Source organism: Carlito syrichta, unplaced genomic scaffold (genome assembly GCF_000164805.1).
Source record: "Carlito syrichta isolate Samal-C Ts95f unplaced genomic scaffold, Tarsius_syrichta-2.0.1 Scaffold309739, whole genome shotgun sequence".
Taxonomy (NCBI): Eukaryota; Metazoa; Chordata; class Mammalia; order Primates; family Tarsiidae; genus Carlito; species Carlito syrichta.
In genome coordinates this window covers 138,659-157,587 of record NW_007253835.1, presented here as the reverse complement: position 1 = coordinate 157,587, position 18,929 = coordinate 138,659, and the positions used below count along the sequence as shown (strand labels likewise).

The window sequence follows — 18,929 nt, the reverse complement described above, 5'->3', positions numbered from 1 at the left end:
CCAGCCTCCACCTGCAGGGCTCCAGCGATCCTTCCGCCTCAGCCTTCCAAGTAGCTGGAACTACAGGCGCGCGCTACCACGCCCGGCTGATTTTTGATTTGTTGTAGAGATGAGGGCTCGCCAAGTTGCCCAGGCAGGTCTCGCACCCACGGGCTCAGGCAATCCATTCACCTCAGCCTCCCAAAGACGCAGGATTACAGGCTGAGCCACCGAGCCCGGCTTCAATAATTCTTTATCTTCTGTTTTAGTGCTGAAGTCAGACATAGCACAAAAACCTGTGCAGAAAATCCCACAATATCAAATCAAGGAGATTAAGAAGGAGCACCTTTTAGGATCTTCCTGGACCATGCTGAGGAAAAATGAATTTAGCACACTTTATAAAGCAGAATATCACAAATCTCTAGTGGCCATAAAAGAATTCAAGACCTCCAAGGACAGCAGCAGTGAGTAAGTTGTTTTGTTTTGTATGGTTCTCTCATATGCATCAATACTTACTCTGTATAACTTCCCAAAGATAGAGGCATATTGTCTCCATCTTTAGACAGGGAAATCTGAGCCCTCAAGGGTTAAATAACTTGCCCTCTACTGAGAAGGAGCAGTCTACACTTAAACATATCTTCCCACCTCAATTCTAGAAACTTCTCTCCTGTATTCACATATTTATGTGTTCCCTTTCAATCCTGTTTCTCAGTTCCCCCTCCCTTCCACAGACAATAATTCTAGCATGTTTTGTTTGTATGTGTTCTTGTAGAATGTGTGCATGCGTTTTTGTTTGTAATGACTGGAAGTGTTATCTGTCTGTTGCCTCTGTTCCTTACATTTTTCACTCAGCATCATGGAACATGTTCTGTGCCCAGAGATGTTCTGCCTGCTCTTCATGGTGTAGATCCATATTTTGCCTATTTTTTCAAGTAATGGAACCCAGTCTGTTTTTAACTTTCCCACACCAAAAATGATGCTATCATTTAATCCAGGAGGATTAAAGCCTAAAAGTGTAAAATAAAAATGTAAAATTTTACTTTATCGTTATTTAATTTGCATTTCTCTGTTTATGTGAACGTGTTTTGGCTATTTGGATTTTTCCTTCTATAAATTGCCTGTTTACATCCTCTACTCTTTTTTCTGTCTGGTTGCTGTTTTTGTCTTGTCAGTTTGTAGATCTTTGTAAACTGTAGAAATTAATTACTTGTCAGCTTTAGATACTGCAAACTTTGTCTATGGTGTCCATCATCAAACAGGCATCTTTAATATTGATGTAACTAAATCCACCAAAATTCTGCCTTATTATTTGTGCTTTTGAAGTGCCCTTCTCCACCCCCGGATCTTAAAGATGTTCTTTGTTTTCTTCTCTTAACTGTACAGTTTTATTATTTTATTTTTCACATTTAGGCTTTACTCTTCCTGGACTCCACCTTTGCATGTGATATGAAGTGTCTAGTTTTATTTTTATCCACAGAGCGAGTAACTTTTCTTGTCATCATCTGTTAAATGGTCTACTTTTCCCCATTTATTCATGGTACTACATTTATTTTATATGAAGTATTTATAGACATGGACTTGACTCTGATCTCTCTAGTCAGTTCCGCTGGTCAATTTGTCTATCTTTGCACCAGTAACACACTGTAATTTTTTTTTACTATGACTTTGTAGTATGTCTAAATATCTAGTAAAGCAGCTCCCTGCTCTTGATTCTTCTTTTTCAGATTGACTTAGCTAAATATATGTCAGAAAGTTGTATCACATTCCTCAAAATACACATTAAGATTCTGATTGAGCCAGGTGTGATGGCGCATGCCTGTAGTCCCAGCTACTTAGGAAGCTGCGGCAGGAGGATTGCTTGAGCCCAGGAGTTCAAGGCTGCAATGATCGCACCACTGCACTCCAGCCTAAGCAGCATAGGACAGCCCATTCTTATTTTTTAAAATTAAAAAATATATATTTTGATTGAGATAGTATTTTTAACAGCTTTATTGAGATATATTTTACATACTGTAAGATTCACCCATTTAAAGCATATAATTTAATGGCTTTCAATCTGTTTACAGAGTGTACAACTATCCCCATAATCTAATTTTAGAACATTTTTATCATCCCCAAAGGAAACCCCTTATCCATTAGCAGTCATTCCCCATTCACCCTCATCCCTGCCATCTCCAGCCCTAGGCAACTACTACTTTCTGTGTCTATAGATTTGCCTGTTCTGGATATTTAATATAAATGGAATAATACAACATATGGACTGTTGTATCTAGCTTCTTTCAGTTAGCATGATGTTTTCAAGGTTCATCTAGGTTGTAGCATGTAACAGTACTTCATTCCTTTTTATGGCTGAATAATTGTTTATTGTATGAACATCTTGTCTGTACATTAGTTGATGGACATTGTGTTGTTTTCACTTTTTGGTAATTATAAATAATGCTTCTGTGAATATTCATGTACAAATGTTGTGTAGGCATATATTATATTCCTGTTTGTCTTGAGTAAATACCTAGAGCTATATGATTACTTTATATTGCATTTTTTAAGGCGGTATCAAACTGTTTTCCACAGGGATTGTACTATTTTTCTCTTCTACCAGCAAAATATAAGAATTCCAGTTGAATATAAGAATTCAAGTTACCAACACTTGTTGTCATCTGACTTTTTTATTATAATCATTCTACTGGGTATGAAGTGGTATCACATTATGGTTTTGATTTGCATGTCCCTAATGCCTGATGTGCTTGTTGGCAATTCTTTAGAGAAATGTCTATTCAGAACTTTTGTTCTTTTTTTTTTTTTTTTAATTTTGCTCATTTAAAAAACTGAGTTAGTTGTCTTTTTGTTATTGACTTGTAAGTGTTCTTTATTTGTTCTGGATACAAGTCTGTTATCAGATATATCATTTACAGATATTTATTTCAGTGTGGATTGTCTTTTTGCTTTTTTGATAGTATACTTTGAGGCACAAAAATTTTAATTTTAATGAAGTTCTTCTTACCAATCTTCTTTTCTATAGCTTGTGCTTTTCATATCATATCTAAGAAATTACCTAACCCAAGGTGACAAAGACTTGTTTGTGTTTTCTTCTAAGAGTTTTGTAATTTTGGCTCTTACATAATTTTGGCATATCATGTGAGGCAGTCATTCAGCTTCATTCTTCTGCATGTGGATATTCAATTGTCTCAGAACCTATTTGTTGAAAAGACTATTCTTTTCCCACTAAATGGTCTTGGCACCCTTGTCAAAATCAATTGGCCTTAGATGTATGAGTTTATTTCTGGACTCTCAATTCTATTCCATTGATCTGCATGTCTGTCCTTATGCTAGTACTATACTGTATTCATTACTGTAGCCTTGTAAAAAGTTTTGAAATTGGGAAGTATGAGTTTCCCAACTTTGTTCCTCAAAATTATCAAAATTGTCTTGGCTGTCCTGGATTCCTTGTATTTCCATATGAATTTTAGGATCATCTTGTAAATCTCTGTTTAAACAAAAAGATAACTAGGAATTGGATAAGAATGCACTGAATCCATAGCTCAATTTAGAGAACATAGCCGTCTTAATGATATTAAGTCTTCATATTCGAGAGTATGAAGTGTCGTTCTATTTATTTAGATCTTTTAACATTTATTTCAGCAATGCTTTAGGTACAATGTTTTCAGGGCATAAGACTTGCACTTCTAAATTTATTCCTAAATATTTTATTCTCTTTACACTATTGTACATGATTTTTTTCATTTAATTTTCAGATTTCTTGTTGCTAGCACATAGAAATATATTTGATTTTTGTAGTCTCTCTGCCCCCAATTCGTTGACAGACTTTGGACAGGCCCCCTTTTCTCTTTGAATCTTGTGCTCAGAGTGAATGAGCAGGTTAACCTCTTTAATAATTTACCTACCCACACTTCTGAGGGCCTATATTTTGGAAGGGATTTTGTTTATAAGAGTTCACTTAATAAATAATACCTGATATCCTCAGTTTTGTCAATCAGGGACACATACCACAGTCTATCAAGGTGTATGCTAAATAAGTCATTATAGCCTAAAACAATTACAAAAACTTGACATTTTAGTTTGCCTCATAAGTCATAAAAATACAATTCTATCAGGTTATTTGAAATACTGAAAAAATATTAGCAAGCCTCATTACTATCTCACAGACCCTTAAGGACCAATTCTGGTGCCATGTACAGCTGAGAGTTTCCACACACTGCCATTGGTACTTGATCTCATCCCAGCACTAGTTCTCACCCCCAGGAGATGCTGATAATGCCCCCATCCCCTAATCCCAGAGGATCACCAGCTCTGAAATCTTAATCTCCCCCTTTACCCTTATAGAATAGTGAAGGAAACTTTCAAAAATGAGATCAGGACCATGAAGAAATTTGATTCTCCCAACATTCTACGGATATTTGGGATTTGCATTGATGAAACAGGTAAGGGATGCTTTGGAATTGATCACGCTTTTAATGGCCTAGAATATACCTTCTGTGTTTTAATGTGTTGTATTTTTTAAGAACAGTGGAAAGGGTGGAGTCTACAGTGTGAATATTGTCAATGTTAATGTTTTTTGCATCCTAAGATGCAAATTCTCATCTTCTTTCAGGAGAGCAGGGCTGAAACCTGAGGGCTGGTTTGTGCTAGTGTGACCACATCTCCTCCTTTTGCTCCACTGGGAACCAAGGAGTGTGTGTCCAGATGCCAGGCTGGGTGAGGGGTGCATTTTGTAGCTATAAAACATTATTAAGCCAGGTGCAGTGGCTCATGCCTGTGATCCCAGCACTTTGGGAGGTGGAGGCAAGAGGACTGCCTGAGCCCACGGGTTTGAAACCAGTCTGGACAACCTGATGAGACCTCATCTCTACAATAAATAAAAAAATTAGCTGGGTGTGGTGGCACTCACCTATAGTTTCAGCTACTTGGAAGGCTGAGGCAGAAGAATTGCCTGAGCCTAGCAGGTTGAGGCTGCAGTGGCCGTGAGCATGTCACTGCACTCCAGCCTGAGCAACAGAGTGAGCAACTCAAAAAAAATTTTTTTAATTACATTTTTAAAAAGGCAAACTTTTAGTGGTGTTTATCCTCTGGAGGGATGACTAAAGTGACTGACTCACTCATTGTGTGTTAGTTTTGCATCTCAGGCCTTTGAACCAAGACCTTGACTTCTTGTCCAAGTTTCCCTTACCAGTCCAGTGCCTGCTGTCTGTGCTTTATTTATTTCTTCCACACATATGCTCTAAGCTCCTTGTGAGCATGGTGTGAGCAAAACAGACACATATCCTGCAATCTTGGGGCTTACAATCGAGTGAGGAAGATATTACTCAAATGACTACTCAAATAAATGTAGAATTATGATGTGCTGGCTGGGCACAGTGGCTCAAACCTATAATCTCAGCACTTTGGGAGGCTGAGGTGAGAGAACTGCCTGAGCCCACAGATTCAAGACCAGCCTGGGAAACTTAGTGAGACCTCATCTCTACAATGAAATTTAAAAATTAGCCAGGCGTGGTAGCATGCACCTGTAGTTCCAGCTACTTGGAAGGCTGAGGCAAAGGGATTGCCTGAGCCCAGTGGGTGGATGCTGGGGTGGCCTTGAGCATGCTACTACACTCCAGCCTGGACGAAAGAGTGTGACTCCAACTCAAAAAAAATTAAAAAAAGAATTATGACATGCCAAATACCATGAAAAAAAGAATAAGAATTCTGGGGGTGTATGTCCCATTCAAGGATGGAGCATACGGTGTGGGATGGGGGGTGGTGAGTTGGGGAAGAAATGAGACTCAGAGCAGAGCCATGTCTATCTCTGTGCAGAGAGGGGGAGAGGTGGGCTGCAGGTAGAGGGAGCTCTGAATAGGACTGGGTCATCATACTGTCTGGTTCCTTTCCATCAGAGACTCCACCTCAATACTTCATGGTCATGGAGTACTGTGAATTTGGGACCTTGAGGGAACTGTTGGATAAGAAAAAGTCTCTTGAATTCGCTGAACGCATCGCCCTCGTTCTGGGGGCAGCCCAAGGCTTGTACAGGTACCAAGGGGTGAAAGGGCACCATGAAAGGTTGGTTGAGTCTGTCTACACTTCTGATAATCTCAGAGATGATGAGAGAACAGGCTGGAAGTCCCAGATAGTCTCCCTCCCATACACTGTTTAACTATTTACTCTGATTATAGACAGGAAGGGTAAGTAAGTTTAACCCAGGCTAGAAAAAAAATCTAAATGAGGTTTTTAAAAAGGACACTTTTATCACTGTCACAAGTTGAAAACCAGTATCACCTGCCACAAGTAGATGACCACAAGTGAAATCAAAGCAATGTTATTAAATTCTGGCTGCATGAGGCTGCCTGCCAGAAGCTCTTTAATTCAGACCCACATTCTCTTTGTACAAAGAAGATACTAGCAGACTTAAAAAGGTGTTAATGACACCCAACACTCAACTGACACTTTTTCCTTCATGTAATCAGAAAGATTGGAATATATATATATATATATATATATATATTTTTTTTTTTTTTTTTTTTTTTTTTTTTTGAGTCAGAGTCTCGCTCTGTCACTCAGGCTGGAGTGCAGTGGCGTGCTCATGGCCACCACAACCTCGACCTGCTGGGCTCAGGCAGTCCTTCTGCCTCAGCCTTCCAAACAGCTGGTACTACAGGCGTGTGCCACCACACCCAGCTAATTTTTATTGATTTATTGTAGAGACAACGTCTTACCAAGTTCCCCAGGCTGGTCTCAAACCCCTGGGCTCAGGCAGTCCTCGTGCCTCTGCCTCCCAAAGTGCTGGGATTACAGGCATGAGCCACCGCACCTGGCCAGATTGGAATAAATTAAAAGGAGAACAATTTTCCCTCTGTATAATCTTGCATACTACTTTATCCTGTACTTTTGAAATACTATCTTTTATAAAGTTTATTTCTTTTCAACTCCCTAACCTAGTGAGTTTTGTGAGAAGTAATTTTAAATGCTTTTAGTGTCCCATCTAAATGATCTCTGATTTTTTTTTTTACCAACTGTGTCCCCCGCCCCCCCCCACGGCCCCCTCATGCTTTGCTGCTAAAAGTTCACAACTGCAGTCTTCAGAGAATTACCCATGGGCACAAAAGCCCCCTTACCCTTATAGAAAGCTAAAAGCACTCATCAGTTTTGTGTCTACCCATCCCTGCCCTCTTCCACATGGTCCATAGCCATTGACTAACTGGTGTGAGTACAAAAGTCCAGCTCCTTTGCCTCACATGGGATAAAACCTAGGTGCAGTTGTGTTCTAGAGGTATCCCTAAGATCAAGCTGATACTAGGACTTTATAGGAAATCACACTCTTGCTTGATTTCTTCTCCTTCCCTATCCTGCTTCCTTCACTCACTGGTTCCCTGGGAGCACCTTCTTGATAAATCTCTTGTGCCCAAATCCTTGGCTCATGATCTGCTTCTGGGAGTACCCGACTTCAAGCAGACACCATGACCACAAGCTAACCCAGGACGCAGGGGCTTCGTTAATCCAAAGGTGCTTGCCTCTATGTCAGTGGGAACCCTAGCCTCACATTCTGTTTTGAACAGAAGGGTCCTAGGCAAGGTTCAACCATCCAGCCATGCCTCCGAGTACTTGGGTCTCCCCAGCACTTTCCAGGCAAAGCACCACAGAGGCACCTTTGTCCTTCTTTACCTGAAGTGACCTCTGGTGCCATATTGCACACACTCCACAAGCATTATCACACCCACCATCCGTGATGCATTTTAACTCTGCCATACATTCACAGCACACAGTAGACAAATCTCACCTCTGCATCCCAGTTTTCCCTCTTATCTGTGGTTAGCTTTCTATGAGAAAGGCATGGTACCGACCAGCCTCATTATCCCAGTAATAGCCATCAGGCGCAGTGGCTCACACTTGTAATCCCAGCATTTTGGGAGGCGGAGTCAAAAAGATACCCTGAGCCCAGGGATTTGAGACCAGCCTGGGCAAGTTGGTGCAACCTCATCTCTACAATCAATCAATCAATCAATCAATTAGCTTAGCATGGTGGCATGCCCCTGTAGTTCCAGCTACTTGGAAGGCTGAGGTGGAAGGCTTTCCTAAGCATAGCAAGTCGAGGCTACAGTAGCCATAAGTGTGCCATTGCACTCCAGCCTGGGCAACAGAGTGAGACTCCAACTCAAAAAAAAAAGAAATTGTCAAACACCCCCAAGAAAGTCTGTGCAAAGGTCCTTAATACTTTCCACCTTTGGGCCATTGTCTTGCTAAGCTATGGTGTGGTCACGTGGTCACGTGCTCTCTGAGCTACGCCCAGGCCATGTTTTCTTAAGCTTTGGCTCCCTCCCCTACCTTGAGGAGGTGAATCTCCTCTCTCTTTCTAATTTACTTTTAAATAAACTATATTTTCTAATCTAAAATAAATACTTTTCACCTTTGGTTGCATCAGGCTACACCATTCAGAAACGCCTGAACTCCACAGAAATATCAACAGCACGAGCTTCCTGGTCGCTGAAGGCTACAAAGTGAAGGTGAGTGCACCTTCTAGCGGGCTCATTGGGTCAAACCTGCATGACTGCTAGAGCTAGGAGAGGGACACAAGTGTCTCAGAAAAGCTGTGCTTGTTTGTGTCTCACCTTAATTTTTTTTCCATTGCCAGATGGGTAATGATAAGGTTTAAGGGTGGCATATCTCACACATACTTGTGAATACCCAACCCCATGCTTATGAACTACAAAAGGATCTCTCACCTTAATTTTCAAACTGAGTTCAACTCTGTCCCCACCTGTATGGCTTTCTGTGTGCCCACCACAGGACAGACTCAAGCCTTGCCTCCTGTTCTCATGCCTGCTTTCCCTCATGGCCCACATAGCAGGGATAGGCTAAGAGTCATTTCCCCTTAGATGTTTGGAGGCCACTTCTGTCCCTACAACACCCACTAAGCATCTTCTTACAATCTTGATTAGGGAGCCAGACTCACAGGACTGCCTTAGGCCACACTCGGCATTCAAAGTCACTTAGAAAGTTATCCTACAAGCCAGGCTCGGTGGCTCAGCCTGTAATCCCATGCCTTGGGAGGATGAGGTGAGTGGACTGCCTGAGCCCGCGGGTTCGAGACCCGCTTGGGCAACTTGGTGAGACCTCATCTCTACAATAAATCAAAAAATTAGCTGGGTGTGGTCGCGCGCGCCTGTAGTTCCAGTTACTTGGAAGGATCGCTGTAGCCCAGCAGGTCGAGGCTGCGGTGGCCGGGAGCAGCCACTGCACTCCAGTCTGGACAACGGAGTGAGACTCCAACTCAAAAAAAAGAGAAAGGTATCCTACAGAAAACGCAGATATCAGCAGCACCAAACCCTTCCATCTGGTGGATGGAGATATTCTCTTTGTCCCTGCCTCAGGTGCTGGAGAAAAAGACCTTCATTAGGCTTGGAAGCCCCATGACCTACAGGAGTATCTCTTGTAACAACACCGCAGGCATGCCTTCCACTGTTCCTGCAAGGGACATGTCAGTTGCCAGTTATAGGAGTTGCCATAAATCATGGCATTCCTATCAGCTATTTATTGCATAGTACTCTTACCCCCTTAAATTTCCATCCAGAAGCAATCTACCAATCAGCAGTCATTTTTTATCATCAGCAATGTCACTAAGGAGCATAGGTGACATCCCAACTTTATCAGATGTCCAGGGGAAAGAGCTAAAAAGTTAACCAGAAGTCAGATTTTTATACTGACGAGGAAAGGGTTTTGTGAACTCACTGTCTACAATTCCCCAATGCTAAAAGAATGTTTTCTTTATCATCCATAGATGGTTTTCTTTCTTCCAGTTTTGTGAGTGTCAGGGACAGCCCTCAATTAATAGAGGACAGGTCTTTTTTTTTTTTGAGTCGTAGTCTCACTCTGTCGCCCAGGCTAGAGTACAGTGGCATGCTCACAGCCACTGTAGCCTCGACCTGCTGGGCTCCGGCGATCCTAACATTTCAGCCTTCCAAGTAGCTGTAACTACAGTTGTGCACCACCATGCCCAGCTAATTTTTTGATTTATTGTAGAGAAGAGGTCTTGCCATGTTGCCCAGGCTGGTCTCAAACCCGTGGGATCAGGCAGTGCTTTCGCCTCTGCCTTCCAAAGGATTCAGATCACAGACATGATCCACCGCGCCCAGCAGAAGACAGGTCTTTTTTGCCTTTCACATGCATTTCCCCCTTGCTGATAGTGATATAAGTACTCCCAACACCCTGAGACTACACTGCTCTCATTGATGGTCCTCATGTGCTGTAACATATTCTGTTGCACCTGTCATCCCTGATATCTGGTATGGCGCTAGATGTCAGAGAATGGCAGTGCTCAGTAATATGTAAGAGGATGAATGGAGAAAGGGGGATGAACCATCTAAGTGTCTTTTTCTAACGCTGAATTGAATACCTGGCTGAGTTTGGGGCTGGAGCCTTCTGCACACTGATGGTGCTAATGGCAAGTATATATGGAGAAAGAACATACATATTCTCACTGATTGTACTATGGCTTGTTCTTCTTCTTCTCCTTTTTTTTTTAAAGACAAGGTCTCACTCTGTTACCCAGGATGGAGTAAAGAGGTGAAATCATAGGTCACTGCAGACTCAAACTCCTGGGCTCAAGCGATCTTTCTGCTTCACCCTCCCGAATAACTGGGACTACAGGCACATGCCACCATGCCTGGCTAATTTTATTTTTGTTTTATTTTTAAGAGATAAGGTCTTGCTATATTGCCCATGCTGTCTCAAACTCCTGGTCTCAGTCAATCCTCCCATCTTGGCCTCCCAAAGCACTGGTATTACAGTCATGAGGCACTGCAGCGAGCCTATGGCTTCTTTAAGAATACTGCATAGGCTGGGTGTGGTGGCTCACACCTAAAATTCCAGCACTTTGGGAGGCCGAGGTGAGAGGCTTGCCTGAGCCCACGGGTTCAAGACTAGCCTGGGAACTTGGCAAGACCTCATCTCCACAATAATTTTTTTAAAAAATTAGCCAGGCTTAGTGGCATGTGCCTGTAGTTTCAGCTATTTGGAAGGCTGAGGTGGAGGAATCATCTGAGCTCAGCAAGTCGAAGCTGCGGTGGTTGTGAGCATGCCACTGCACTCCAGTCTGGGAGACAGAGTGAGAATCTGATGCAAAAACAAACAAACAAACAAAAAACTTCATGACTGCTGGGCACACGCTGTGGATCACACTGTAATCCCAGCATTTTGAAAAGCTGAGATCAGAAGACTCCTGAGCCCAGGGTTCGAGACCAGCCTGGGCAACTTGGCAAGACCTCATCTCTACAATAAATTAAAAAATTAGCTGGGCAGGCAGTGTATGCCTATAGTTCCAACTACTTGGAAGGCTGAGGTGAAAGGATCATCTGAGCCCAGTAGGTTGAAGTTGCGGTGGCCATGAGTATGCCACTGCACTCCAGCCTGGGTGACAAAGTGAGACTCCAACTCAAAAAAAAAAAAAAAAAAATACTGCATGACCATGCAGGATTGGCAAGGATCATGCATGTCAAATCTAAAGGAACAGGATGGCCACCCACTAGGGTCAGGTAGAACAGAGGAAGATGCCCCTATGTCATTTTCTCATCTACTTCTAGGAGAAAGCAAGCCATGTGGTGGTTCTGTGTACCCTTCTCCACCCCTACTGAGTGAAGTTCAGTCCTTGACTGAGAAACCACTATATCAAATATAGTCATACTAGTAACATCTGCAATGTAGCAGGTCATACAGGTACTTTATAACCGTTATCTCAAATAATTCTTACTGCTATCACTCCGTTTTGTAGAGGAGAAATTTCTTTGTGTTTCTCTTGGTCACTGCACTATGATAAGTTGAACCCCTAATATTAACCAATAGAGTGGTCACATAGAAGACACCATAGGAAATAAATCTCTAAGGTAAAAGACAATTCCTTGACAATTGTGTGTAGCACCAACCCCCTGCCCTCTACCCCTCTGCCCAAGACCTTGCTGTTTCTTTCTGTTTTGTAAACCACCTCTCTATCTAGCTTGCAGGATTTGAGTTGAGCAAAACACAGACATCCATCAATCGGGAGATTAAACAAAAAAAGGCAAAGAATGTCAACTCTTCAGCATATATCTCCCCTCAGGGACTGGAAAATGTGTTTCATAAATATGACATAAAAGCTGAAATATACAGGTATGTTCATGTTCTTGTGCAGATTCTATAACTCAGATGAGCAGGACAGGAAAGTTGAAGTTAAACTCCTTCTCCAAGGACCATCTTCTCAACTTTGCTGAGAGGAATTGGGTGGTAATCAGAAAATTCACTGAGTGTTCTGGCAATGGGAAGAGGGAAACTTATTATAGTTGCTCAGTTTCTTGGTTTTATTTTAGCTTTGGAATTGTCCTCTGGGAAATTGCCACTGGGAAGATCCCGTTTAAAGGTAAAGAATGTGAAGGCTGGTTCAGCTGATGCTCGGATTGGGTCCCCTTCCAACAGACTAGAAATTCCCCATTAGTGCTGTCCCGGGAGCATTGTTCACCAATATGGGAAGTGCCTGGGCGGTTTAGTGGAATCACTGGAAGCGCTTGTTGTTTCCATACTCAAAGTTCCTAGTTCTGATGCCAGATATCAGCATCCAGAGAAATGTGCAAGTACAGAGTAATTGTTTTGGGGGGGGTCAGAGTCTTACTCTGTTGCTCAGGCTGGAGGACAGTGTGGCACAATCATGGCTCACCATAGCCTCGGCCTCCTGGACTCAGGCCATCCTTCTGCCTCAGCCTCCTAAGTAGCTGGGATTTCAGGTGTGCACCACCATGCCCAGCTAATTTTTTTATTTTTGTAGAGATGAGGTCTGACTATGTTGCCTAGGCTAGTCTCAAACTCCTGAGCTCAAGCAATCCCTTTGCTTCAGTTTCCCAAAGTTCTGGGAGTACATGCATGAGCCACCATACCTGGCCCAAAGTAATAGTTAAGGTTTCTATCCTCTTATTTCCATGCCAGGCTATAATTCTAAGAATATTCACCAGCTGGTGGCTGTGGACCGGCAGCAAGAGCCACTGGGTGATGACTGCCCTCCAGAGCTGCAGGAGATCATTGATGACTGCCGGGCCTATGAGCCCTCTGCGCGGCCCTCCGTGGATGGTAGGCTTCTTTCTAGTGTAAAATGCATGAGCTACAAACCTATTTCACACTTGTAAAAGATGTCTTTTTCACAAGCTTCTAGGCAGGAGTCTACAACCGTGAGTGATTTTACCCTTCGGGGGACATTTAGCAATGTCTGAAGACATTTTTGGTTGTCACAGATCCAAGAACATAGAATGGGGTGTGCTACTCTAGTAAATAAAGGCCAAGGATGCAACTCAACATCCTACAGTACACAGGACAGCCCTACACAGCAAAGAATTACCTGGCCCACATGTCAATACAATAAATGTGCTACATACGAACGAGTTCTTTCCAAGAGAGCGTTCATAAGTCCAGTTTGTCTGTAAGTCCAACAAAGTTAGCCTAGCTACCCAACTAACACAATTGGCTATACAGTACCAGCTACATCACTACTGCTTTTATACTTGCTTCCAGACAACCTGGGCTTGAAATAAAGATACTGTACTACTATAGTCTATACAGTACTATACACTAAAGTACAGAAAAGCACAACCTCTTGTAGAGGATGCACACACATGACAATGTATCCCACACATGTGAACTAACTTATGTGATTGGGCATGTAAATGCATGTTTGCATCTTTGAAAGTTTGCAACTTGAAGGTTTGTATGTAAGGGACTCACTATAGTGCAGGGCTTCTGCAACTACCCTAAGGGCATTGTTTAGTCTAAAGTGGTTTGGAAAGTCATATTACATTCCTCCAGTCTATTTCTTTTCCTCTTTCCTTCCTTTCTTCAGCCTATTTGTGTTACCAAGTGCAAGTTCATAGGCTGTCACGTAATAGAAATTGACAGGAGGCCAAACAGATTTCCCAGACAAGGCTTTGCTGGGAGACAGCTCAGGGCTGAGGGCTGGCTGGGGCCTTTTATTAGATAAGGGAAGGGGTGTAACATCAAAGGAAAGGCACGTTAACATGATTAGGGAGGGGTTCTAATGCATAAGCTAGTGTAGATACATACTTCTTTGTAAGTCACATGTATAAAATATGGCAGATAAGCCCCACCTAGAGAGGAAATATAATGAAGCAAGTTGGAAACTGTCTGGTCCTTGTACACATGTGGGCAGGAAGCTATCCTCCCAAGCAAGATTTATGGTGAAACATTGTTTATCTTAATGGGTTTTTCAAGGTAATGTCTGTAGGATGGTTCTAACTGAAGTATTGTTGCAAAGTCTGGTGGTTAAAGTATGTGAGGGAGGTGGAGCCCTATCCCTGCTCTGTCTCATTTCCTTCCTTCCTTTTTGTCTGTATCTATTTTGTTTTGGTTTTTTTTTTTTTAGAGCCAAGGTGTCACTGTGTTGTCCAGGCTGGAATGCAATGACGATTCACAGGCATGATTATGGCCTTGGACTCCTGGGCTTAAGTAAGCCTCCCACCTCAGTCTCCCAAGTAGTTGGGGACACGGGTACAGTGGCTCACACCTGTAATCCCAGCACTTTGGGAGGCTAGGAAGAGAAGATTGCTTGAGCCCAGGAGTTCAAGACCAGCCAGGGCAACATGGCGAGATCTCATCTCTACAATAAATAAAGATGTTAACCAGGTGGGGTAGTGCACACCTGTAGTCCCAGATACTTGGAAGGCTGAGGTGGAAGGATCGCCTGAGCCCAGCAAGTTGAAGCTGTGGTAGTCATAATGATGCCACTGCACTTCATTCAACCTGGGCAACAGAGACCCAACCCACACACATAAAAGCAAACCAACAAAAAAATCAAGGAGCTAGGACAGCAGGTATGTGCCACTGCACTGGACTCAATCTTGCTTCTTTTTGTCTTTCTATCTCCTTCCTCTTTTTGTCTTTCTATCTTTCTCCTTCTTTCCCTCCCTTCCTCCCTGTCTTCCTTCTGTCAACATACTTGGGATTTTTTTTTTGATGTACACACTTTTCTCTGACATAGCATCAGCTGCTTCTCCATGGCTTCCTTGCACTGTCTCCCTTACTGGGAGCACCTTCTTCTCCTACTCTAATTCCAAATCTCCCAGACTTCCCACAAAGGCCAGGCAACACAGAGAGAGAGGAGTTCACATGCAACACCCCTGGATTGGGGAAGTGTTTCTACTGATGTTGCTGCAAAGTTCAAAGACACAAAATGAGCTGGCCACAGTAGCTCATGCCTGTAATCCCGGCACTTTGGGAGGCGGAGGCAAGAGGATTGCCTGAGCCCAGGGATTCAAGATCAGCCTGGGCAACTTGGCGAGAACACATCTCTACAGTTAAAAAAAAAAAAGCTGGGCTCAGTGACTCAGCCTGTAATCCCGCACTTTGGGAAGCTGAGGTGAGTGGATTGCCTGAGCCCGCGGGTTCGAGACCCGCCTGGGCAAGTTGGCGAGATCTCATCTCTACGATAAAAAAAAAAAAAAAAAAATTAACTGGGTGTGGTAGCACGTGCCTATAATTCCAGCTACTTGGAAGGCTGAGGCGGAGGGGTCGCCGGAGCCCAGCAGGTCGAGGCTGCAGTGGCTGTGAGCGTACCACTGCACTCCAACCTGGGTGACTGTGAGACTCTGACATTAAAAAAAAAAAAGACACAAAATTATTTTTTCTTATCTTTATCATGATATGTATCATAATGGTAGTGTATAAAATATATATGTGCAGTTAAAATACCAAACTAAAAAAAAATCACATATCTACCCCTTCGTTAAGAAATAGAACACTGGCCAGGTGCGGTGGCTCAGCCTGTAATCCCAGCACTTTGGTAGGCTGAGGTGAGAGGATTACCTGAGCCCAGGGGTTCGAGACTAGCCTGGGCAACTTGGTGAGACCTTGTCTCTACAATAAATCAAAAAATAAGCCGGGCATGGTAGCGCACACCTGTAGTTCCAGCTACTTGGAAGGCTGAGGCAGAAGGATCACCTGAGCCCAGCAGGTTCAGGTTGTGGTGGCTATGAGCGTGCCACTGTACTCCAGCCTGGGCAAAAGAGTGAAACTCCAACTCAAAAAACTCGGGCGATCCTTCTATTTCAGTCTTCTAAGTAGCTGGGACTACAGGCGTGTGCTACCACACCTGGTTTTTGTTTTTTTTTTTTTTTGTAAAGATGAGGTCTTGCCAAGTTGCCCAGGCTGGTCTCAAGCCCCTGGGCTCAAGCAGTCCTCTCACCTTGGCCTCCCGAAGTGCTGGGATTATAGGCATGAGCTACCACACCCAGCCACCCTTGCTTTTCATATTCCTCTTTCTTCCAGAGGTAATACCATCCTAACTATTGTAGTACACACTTATGTATATATGTATTTATAGTTTTACAACCTAGATGCACTATATTATTTGGTGTCTCATGTATAGGGACTTTATATAAATTGTACCATACTATATTCTGCCATGACATGCTTTATTTTCTTAACATTGTGACTTGAAATCCATCAATGTTAATGTGGTAGTTTCAATTCACTCATTTTTCCTGCTTCCTAATAGTTCATTAGGTAACCATGTACTTTACTTAGCTATTCCACTGTGGGATGAGTGTTTTTTTTGTTGTTGTTTTGAGTCAGGGTATCTGTTATCCAGGCTGGAGTGCAGTGGCATAATCATGGTTCACCACAGCCTTGAGTTCCTGGGCTCAAGCAGTGCTCCTTCCTTAGCCTCCCACGTTTCTGGGACTACTGGCCCATGCCACCACGCCCAGCTAATTTTTTTTAATTTTTTCATAGAGACAAGGTCTTGCTATGTTGCCCAGGCTGGTCTCAAACTCATGGACTCAAGCAATCCCCCTATCTCGGCCTCCCAAAGTGCTGGGATTGAACTGCTGCGCCCAGCCTGGAATGGACATTTTAGTGGCTTCAGTATTTAATTCTTTTAAAAAAATATTTCCCCTTTAAACATTGTTGTGTACATCTCCGGGGCCACACATGCAAGAGTTTTTTAAGTTATAGACATGGGGGTGGAGGACACTGATTATTAAAGATCAAGTGCCAGTCCGAGTGTGGTGGCTCATGCCTATAATCCCAGCACCTAGCCGGGCTTGGTGGCTCAGCCTGTAATCCCGTGCCTTGGGAGGCTGAGGTGAGTGGATTACCTGAGCCCACGGGTTCGAGACCCGCCTAGGCAAGTTGGCGAGACCTCATCTCTACAATAAATTTTTTTTTTTAAATTAGCCAGGTGTGGTAGCGCGCCTGTAATTCCAGCTACTCGGAAGGCTGAGGGGGAAGGATCGCCAGAGCCCAGCAGGTCGAGGCTGCGGTGGCCGGCAACGTGCCACTGCACTCCAGTCTGGGTGACAGAGTGAGACTCCAACTCAAAAAAAAAAAAAACATCCCAGCACTTTGGGAGGCCAAGGTGAGAGAATTGCCTGAGCCCATGAGTTCGAGACCAGCCTGGGCAACTTGGCAAAACCTCATCTCTATAATAAATTTAAAAATTAGCTGGGCATGGTGGTGCATACTTGTAGTTCCAGCTACCTGGAAGGCTGAGGTGGAAGGATTGCCTGAGCCCAGCAGGTCAAGGCTGCAGTGGCCGTGAGCATGCCACTGCTCTCTAGCCTGGGCAACAGAGTGAGACTCCATCTCAAACAATAAAAATAAAAAATAAAAAAAAGATGAAGTGCCTTGAAAAAGAAACTAAAAGGGCAAGCATCCAAACTCAGGACATTGTTCCTACTTACAGAAGTCTCTGGCATGAGGACTGTTCTTCAAGGCCTTCTCACAGGTGGCCCCTTGGAAAACACTCTCACAGTACCTGAGAGGGTGTCTTATCCATCTCTCCCCTCCCTTCACCCATTTCCCTACCTTTCAGAGTGAAACATCAAAGTCATGGTCTAGTTTTCATCTGAAACCTTCTCTTTGGCACTGCAGAGCAGAAGAGCAGATTTGCTAATGCTTCCTGAAGATTTGGTATTTGGGGTGAATAAGAAGCTGATAATGACTTATATTGTGACTTCCTCTCCTTCAAAACTCTTCTTTGTCTTCTTTTTTCCTCTGCCAGTCTTACTTAGAACCCAGGACTAATTAACACAAAGTGGTGAGTTTATCTCTCCTGAGGTGTATTTGTGTTTTTTTGTTTGTTTGTTTATTTTGAGTTGGAGACTCACTCTGTCGCCCAGACTGGAGTGCAGTGGCTGCTCCCGGTCACCGCAGCCTCGACCTGCTGGGCTGCGGCGATCCTTCCACCTCAGCCTTCCAAGTAGCTGGAACTACAGGCGCGCGCTACCACAGCCGGCTAATTTTTTATTTATTGTAGAGGTGAGGTCTTGCCAAGTTGCCCAGGCAGGTCTCGAGCCCGTGGGCTCAGGCAATCCACTCACCTCAGCCTCCCAAAGCACAGGATTACAGGCTGAGCCACCGAGCCCGGCTTGTATTTGTGTTTTAAAAGTTGATTGAGTAAAAGAACTTCATATCACAAAGGCATGAGTGCATATGGTGGTTTAGGTACTGCCAGACCAGTGGGTTATGCGGTTTCTACACTATTGTGTGGTGTGGAAACGTCTTGATGTTTCTAGTTTGGCTCTCAGCTCCTTGCTCTTGTCTAACTTTCTGTTCATTCATCCACAGAAATCTTAAAGAAACTGTCTGTCTTTACTGGCAACCAGAATGAAAACCAAGAGTGCCTGAACTAGAAGCTGGGAGAGATACAAACTGGACATCTCTCTCTCATATTCTTTGTCATTGAGTTATTTGGGGGTGGAGAGGCAGCATTTCTCTATTACAAATAGAAAATAACTCCAGTCATACAGAACACAATCCCATTCCAAGTGATATTTCCAAATATACACCTCTGATAGTGACTTTGATAGATGGCTTGCACAAGTGTATCTCTATGTCCACACCTCTTGGCAATGTAAATTCACAGCTCCTCCCATCAAGAAGTAGAATCCAGGCCGGGCTAAGTGACTCAACCTGTAATCCCAGCACTTTGG

The 18,929-nt window shown here is 43.3% G+C and overlaps 1 protein-coding gene across 1 annotated transcript in view; it reads left to right on the top strand.

Moving 5' to 3' along the window:
• Positions 1-18,629, top strand: part of MLKL (mixed lineage kinase domain like pseudokinase) — a 25,389-nt gene extending 6,760 nt beyond the window's left edge. Inside the window, exons 3-10 of the mRNA XM_008067738.1 lie at positions 261-447; positions 4,321-4,418; positions 5,871-6,006; positions 8,393-8,474; positions 11,960-12,111; positions 12,309-12,358; positions 12,919-13,059; positions 18,565-18,629. Of these exons, the coding sequence (XP_008065929.1) occupies positions 261-447; positions 4,321-4,418; positions 5,871-6,006; positions 8,393-8,474; positions 11,960-12,111; positions 12,309-12,358; positions 12,919-13,059; positions 18,565-18,629 (911 nt within the window). The remainder of the gene's footprint in view (positions 1-260; positions 448-4,320; positions 4,419-5,870; positions 6,007-8,392; positions 8,475-11,959; positions 12,112-12,308; positions 12,359-12,918; positions 13,060-18,564) is intronic.
• Positions 18,630-18,929: the final 300 nt, after the last annotated feature.